General features: G+C 36.0%; 1 protein-coding gene across 1 annotated transcript in view; it reads left to right on the top strand.

Annotated features, from left to right (window-relative positions):
- SerT (Serotonin transporter) overlaps positions 1 to 7,500 on the top strand; it is a 419,533-nt gene that overhangs the window by 391,146 nt on the left and 20,887 nt on the right. The window contains exon 9 of the mRNA XM_067119203.1: positions 7,322 to 7,446. Coding sequence (XP_066975304.1) covers positions 7,322 to 7,446 — 125 coding nt within the window. The remainder of the gene's footprint in view (positions 1 to 7,321; positions 7,447 to 7,500) is intronic.

Below are 7,500 nucleotides of genomic sequence, written 5' to 3'. Positions count from 1 at the left end.
TATATATATATATATATATATATATATATATATATATATATATATATATATATATATTGATATATATATTGATATATATATATATATATATATATATATATATATATATATATATATATATATATATATATATATATATTATATATATATATATATATATATATATATATATATATATATATATATATATATATATATATATATATAAACTAAATGTATATATGTGTCTGTGTGTGTGTAACTGTAATAACCACAGTGTCCTCTTAACTCCTTGGATTCTTCACACTTTTTGGATACATTTGTCACTACAAAGCCTCAAAGACAAATGTAAGACTATGAAGTAATTCTGATGTCCATGGAGGATTCGAACCAGCATCCAAAGTATCAGAACGAGGTCACGTTGCCGATCTGACCACCTACTCGTGGTCACGTCTGCAACGTGACTTCGTTGTAATATTTTGGAGGCAGTTTCGATCCTGCTACGGACATCAGAATTACTTCATAGTCTTGCATTTGGATTTGAGGCTTTGTAGTGACAACCGTATCCAAAAAGTGACAAAAATATATATATATTTATATATTTATATATATATATATATATATATATATATATATATATATATATATATATATATATATATATATATATATATATATATATATTTTATATATATATATACAGTATATATATGTATATATATATCAGAAAGAGAAGCAGATAGATATAATCCGAGCACATGGCCACAGGAAAAGTGGAATAACTTAATGTGAGATCTTTCCCTTTACACTATAGCGCTTTCAAGAAACTGTTTGAGAATGGCCATATACTCTGTTTATATTTTGTATCCCTTTAAAATTCCTCTGATATTAGTTCTATCTAGCATATATGTATAATGTACATACACAAATATTATATATATATATATATATATATATATATATATATATATATATATATATATATATATATATATATATATATATATATATATATATATATATATATATATTCATATGTGTATGTATGTAAGAGCAACTTGTCCTTTAACATCACGAAAAGTTATTCCTAAGATTATTTTGTAAATAGGCGTAGCAAACCTTACAACAGAATTATAGGAATGCAAATGTTAATATGTCCTTCAATGACTTAATTTTCAATCAACTTGCAAATTGCCCACATGCAATATTGCTGCATCTGCCATACCTTCCTCTGCAACAGCGTAACTTTATTGTTTAAAGCCGTCTGACTCTTAATTTGTTTTTGATGTACAGTCTATGAAAGACTGCGTGCAATGAAAAAGATCTTTCATCATATTGTAGTTTTTAACCTTTGGTACGTGTCCCATTCTGAGGAGTGCTCCCAAAAGGTCAAATATTTCAGCGGGCAAAAATACCCATGAAAAAAATATATGGTTTAAGGTTCATATATATATATATATATATATATATATATATATATATATATATATATATATATAACGGAAAAACGAAAAGCCCTATATACTGATGTCTTTATAATTTTGTATATTGTTTTTATATATATATATATATTGTGAGACCACCTAATGTGACATATGAGAGATGAGAAGGCCACGGTAGTATGAACGGAAAAAGAAAGGGAGCCCCTATTAACAAATGTTACTGACATCTTTATAATTTTGTACAACTGCTGGTAATTGTTTTTAGCTACAACGTCTTCTCTTTGTTGATAAGTATTGTGTTGGGCGACCACCACCTAATGTGTTTCCGTTTTCACATATGGCGAATGGCGAAGGCCACGGTACTGTATGCTACAGAGAGAAAAGGGAGAGAGAAATGGGGAGGAGAGGACCGATCTGCACTTTATCATATATATATATATATATATATATATATATATATATATATATATATATATATATATATATATATATATATATATATATATATATATATATATATATATATATATATATATATATATATATATATTAAATTATATATATATACATATATGTATATATATATTTGAAATGAACACATGGAAACGTGTTTCACTGAATAGCTGATTCACCACAGGACCGAACCCAGGTCTTTCGAGTGAGGGTCCAGGGCGTTAGCAATTCGGACACGAGGGTCATAAAAGGAGTTGGAACCTGAGTACTATGTACCTGAGGTTTTTCCAGGAGTTCGGTCCCGTGGTCAGTCAGAAATTTATTTCTGTGAAACACGTTTCCATGTGTTATTGCCATCATATCTCACTGTAAAAGGGGTAAGTCGAATAAAATGTTAGCAATTCGAGCGCTGATGGGTCGGGGAGTTGGGTAAAATTCGCAGGTATGTTGGGCGCCAGGCGCCTGCCCAGGAAAACCTCAGGTACGTGGTACTTAGGTTCCAACTCATTTTATGACCTTTGATTCCGAATTGCTAATCCTTTGGAAACTCTCTCGGAAGACCAGGGGTCGGTCCCGTGGTGAGTCAGAAGTATATAAATATATAGATATGTGTGTGTGTATATGTATATATATATATATATATATATATATATATATATATATATATATATATATATATATATATATATATATATATATGAGAAAAGCATTGTGAGGTTAGAGTTTAGTTTAAGATCGTTATTGAAAAGAAGGAATATAAACCTCCATTTGTGTAATGGCCGCCTCAGTAGTGAGAGAGAGAGAGAGAGAGAGAGAGAGAGAGAGAGAGAGAGTGAGGGAAAGCGAAATCAATTCATAGCTTCTGGCAAGAATGCAAAAGTTCCTTGAAACGAAATTCAGGATTAAAAACAGACAGGTCCGTTTCGAGTTCGACTGAGCCAGCACTGCAGCAAAGATAAAGGGACGGTGCTGTTGGAGATGAAAATGCATCTCTTGCACTCAACCCCACCCCTCCTCTCACCCACCCACCCCTTATTCCGACCGATGAGCGCATAAGAAAATTTACATCAACTAAAAGTCAGGTCATTTGCCGAACAAATATTTAGCTCCTGCTATTTTCCATCATCAGAAAACTGCTCGGGAATGAATACTCGTGGTTGCTGCTGTAGATTAATCTGACACTTTGCCTGTCGAGAATTTGTTTCTAGAGCAGATTAAATCTGTGGCGTTAAAGGAAGCAGAAAATATCACAGGAAGAACTGAACGCCCCTCTAATCGTTACTATGCTCATCAGTAAGAAGGAAAGTTTATGACAGCGAGTCCCTGAATTACTGAAAGAAGCCAGGAAGGATAAGAATCAGTCTCAGAAGAGAAACAAAGCTTTGTAGTCCAACTGACTGAAAAAAGAAATATTTAAGAGGAAAAAGCTATTGCCACTCTGAAAGGAGTCATACGCCTTTCCCATATACTTCTCATCCTTTAAGGAAACATCTTCCGGTCCTGGTATATGTAGGATCGATCCCCTATCCATCATCTTACCACTTACCAGAAAAGTTGGTTTGACAGCATATCCTATGGTCACTTACCTCCATCCACCTTCTTGGTTCCTTAATGAAATTACTGTAGACCTTTGAGGATTTGAAACAGAATATTCGTTGATTATTCTACAGCTGTACTTAACTTTGTTTTGCGGTTTCATTGTTTCTAAGGGTAATTTATTTATTCTGCAAATGCGTATTGCCACTACGATCGTTCATTACGTACAGCAGTTCCGCATTGTCCGTGACTTTTTTTTATTGTATTATGTAGTTATGTATTGTAGCTGGCAATTGTTTATTTCATTCTGTAAGCAGGCATTGTGGTTGAAGGGGTTTATTTTGTTTTGCCGATGTGCGCTGTACTGAACGCTTGTCGGCAAAACCGTACATTGCCGATGAAAAGGGTTAACTTGGAGTACGTCACTGTCGCTGACTTCCTTAATTAAAGGCTCTTCTTTGTAACATTCTGTGAGACTGAAAAGACGTCTGACGGTTGAGGAAGATGAGTCCTTCATTGCAGTGAGATACGTTTATTATTAACTCAGAAACCTGCAAAGATATATTACTCTTCATATATCGAACTGAACAAATTAAACCCTTTAGATTCCGCAGTCCTCCTTCCACCTGTTAAACCCCCGACCTATTTCGGAGTCCGTATTAGTTACAGTTCCAAATGAAAACAAACTAGTACCTCGTTCTCCATCTTTATAATAATAATAATAATAACAATTATTATTATTATTATTATTATTATTATTATTAGTAGTAGTAGTAGTAGTAGTAGTAGTAGTAGTAGTAGTAGTAGTAGTATATTTACAAGCTATTCTTTAACGCTTGATGTCATATGTGTAGCTCTGTTGTATTTAGATAGCGGAATTAGTATTAATAGCCCGAGGTGTTTATATATAAGTATACTATACAAATATAGTATGCAGAATATTTATATCTAATATTAGACTGAATAACAGTTCACTACTGCTACTTTCACTATTACCACTACAAGTAGTAATAGTAGTGGTAGTAGTAGTAGTAACATTGTTATTAATCGTTGAAATCTGCAGTTGCTGTCACTCCCTTTGCCCTTTTTCCTTTCCCGTCCTTTTTTGTCCGTGTGTAACCCTTTCTGATTCCTCGTTTATTCTCCTGCTCCTCTCCCAACCGTGCAAACTCTTGCCGCTCTCCTTCTGCCCTATCACAGTCGGTGGCAAAATGAGACCAATAAGCCACGTTCCATCATTCGGGGGCAAGCGAGAAGTGCCGCTGCCATGGAGCACCCTCTCTCTCTCTCTCTCTCTCTCTCTCTCTCTCTCTCTCTCGTGATTGTAGGGATACATTATAATAATAACATGTCGTCTTATTATTCCCTCAGAGAAGAGAGAAAAGAACATGCGTTATTTTTCCCTCCTCGTCCTCTTGCCTCTTTCTCTCACCCACTTTCTCCCTCGACAAATGGTTAAGGAGACGCCTCTTTCCTCCTCAGAATGTTGCCGATTCAACGAAGCCTTCCTTTGGCACACACTTCTTGAAAGGAGTTTCCACGAGGCATTTGGCTGCTCGAAAGAGAGTGAAAAATGGGGGAGGGTGTTTGCTGCGCTACTGATAGGTCATACGACGGACAATTCTAGTTGCTCCGGAACCTGATTTTGACGTTTTAGATATTTTGTAATTTGGATGAATATCTTCTACGTGCTATGTTCTCTCTCTCTCTCTCTCTCTCTCTCTCTCTCTCTCTCTTCTCTCTCTCTTTCAAGGTATTTTATATTCCTTAAGAAAGGAGCCCTTCCTGGCAGTTATATATGATGTGCTGAGCTTTGCTTTGGCTTCATTTAAGAAAACAGTACGTGTGAAATACTCCAAACATGAAACAATTTGTCCTATTTAAACGAGAGTTCTTATTTAGAAGTTATGTAGGGTTCATATAAAGCAGTGCTCCGTGCTTGTCATTTCTGCATCTAAAAAAAATTATTAACTGTAGAAATGGAATTCCTATGTATCTTCTGAAGTTCGAGTTGTACATTGTTTTCTCAGGAATTTCTCCTTCACTATAAATCTATATCCAGCATATAAATAATTTCTAGAATTTAATTTTGTTTATATTTTACAATGCATAAAACTGAAGGTTTATTTGGCTTAGAAAAGGAGCATGACCATCTAAGAGGCCCCCAGACAAGGCTGCATTTCGTCGCACAGATCGAGCCCAAATAATGACTGACAAAAGGACAGCAAATTATCAGTAGAAGAATCATGAAAATATGTACAGTATATATATGCTGCACAGACAAGTCGTTGTCCGGCGGTGATTAGTGGACAGTTGCGACGGAGAAACATGAAGATGATTAAGGAAACATTTGATGCCATGACTGTAAATAAGAAAATCAGCTTAGTCCAGTTTGATATAGCATTTCATATTTCTCTTCCTGAGACCCATAAATGTCTCCGTTTCGCCGATGTACGTACATGATTGGCATTTGTGAACTACATAGAGATATGTGAGGAATGCTGGTTACCCACCCTCCCCCGCATCTGTAAGAATGGAATTCCTATTCTGTTCGTCAAGATTTTACGCCTTTGGTGCAATGCAGTAGGCCCCTGCATATGCATTACGCCATACAGAGGGAAATGGGAGGACTTGAGTCGTTGTAAGGCAACTGCGGTGCGGGGTTTGTCGAAAAACAACTCAGTTCGTAAGGTTCGCGTAACTTTCACGATTACTTACGAAATTTGCGGTACCTTTGCTGTTGCTGCGTTGCTCCACTGTCCATATGCAGATGCAATTTCTTAATTACCATTAATGACCTTAGGATGTTCGTTGTTTTTTTTTACAACGTTGAAAAACGATGTGACGGACTGCTTGCATTCGTTAATCAGAGTCCTTTGATAATTGTACCTCATTTTGTTAACCGAGCTGAGTTTTAGAATTGGCTGTGATGCGATTTATTCTTACGAGTTTTTATGATGAACTTTTGAAGATATAAAAATTTTTGCAAAGTTCAGCAATTTCGAAGTGATTCCAGGTTACTACAAAGGACCTCTGAGATTTAATACTTCATTTACTAGCCATCTCACCCTGGGAGAGGTGTCCCCGGAGAGGCAGCCCTTTATTCTAAGTTGTGGTGTTGTTATCTTGATGCATTTGGCAACTTCCTGCATTCCAATTAGAAGATAACCTCAAATCCAAATAGTATTTATGCCTTATCCATATACTGATTATAAAAACCTTATTGTGTGGTTACATTTTGTAGAAGGAATTCAAGAGCGCAATATTTTATGAGAGGACGTATCTGTGCATATTCAGTCAAGGTAGTTCGAAACGAAACTTTCTGAGATATGCTTAGAAGTCACTCGAACATGAACACAATATTTAGGACCCAATCACACGAAATAAAGGAAACATTCTGCTTCTGTTCATAGTCAGTCGTTTTAAGTACTGTTTGCGAGCTGCCTTCACGCATATAATATTTTGCTTGATGAATTACGGATGGCAGATGAATGTCCTTGATGACTGATATCGGACTAATTTGTTTGATTCCATGTTTAGAGCACAGGGGGCTTTTAAAAGAGGAGAGAGAGAGAGAGAGAGAGAGAGAGAGAGAGAGAGAGAGAGAGAGAGAGAGAGAGAAAGAGGGAGGAGAGAGAGAGAGAGCATTCTGGCAAATACATATGAAGATGTTTCGGCTTGAGAATCGGGGAGCCCATTAGATAAGCAACATCTTTAGCACGGCAAGTGACACCGACTTCGTTAGTATGTGACCCTCGAGACTTCATCGCTAGAAACCGTACACCTCGAGCACTTTAGCTGGAGAGAGATACGAACCAGGTTCGCATAAATTAGATTCCTTTTCCAAGTAACTGCCTTCGTTATGAACGTTAGTGTCAACTTTGTATGTTTTCTTTTCTTTTTTTTTTCAGGGACGCACTTCTTACATCAACCATCAACTGCCTGACGAGCTTTCTGGCCGGTTTTGTTATCTTTTCTGTCCTGGGCTACATGGCGCATGTGCAAAACAAGCATATCTCTGAGGTTGGGCAAGAAGGTATGTGATGAAAATGTCACCCAGAAGTTAACACGTCTACACTTACTTGCACTT

Source organism: Macrobrachium rosenbergii, chromosome 16, assembly GCF_040412425.1.
Source record: "Macrobrachium rosenbergii isolate ZJJX-2024 chromosome 16, ASM4041242v1, whole genome shotgun sequence".
Classification (NCBI taxonomy): Eukaryota; Metazoa; Arthropoda; class Malacostraca; order Decapoda; family Palaemonidae; genus Macrobrachium; species Macrobrachium rosenbergii.
The sequence above is the reverse complement of the archived record's forward strand: the minus strand, read 5'-3'. Positions and strand labels throughout refer to the sequence as shown.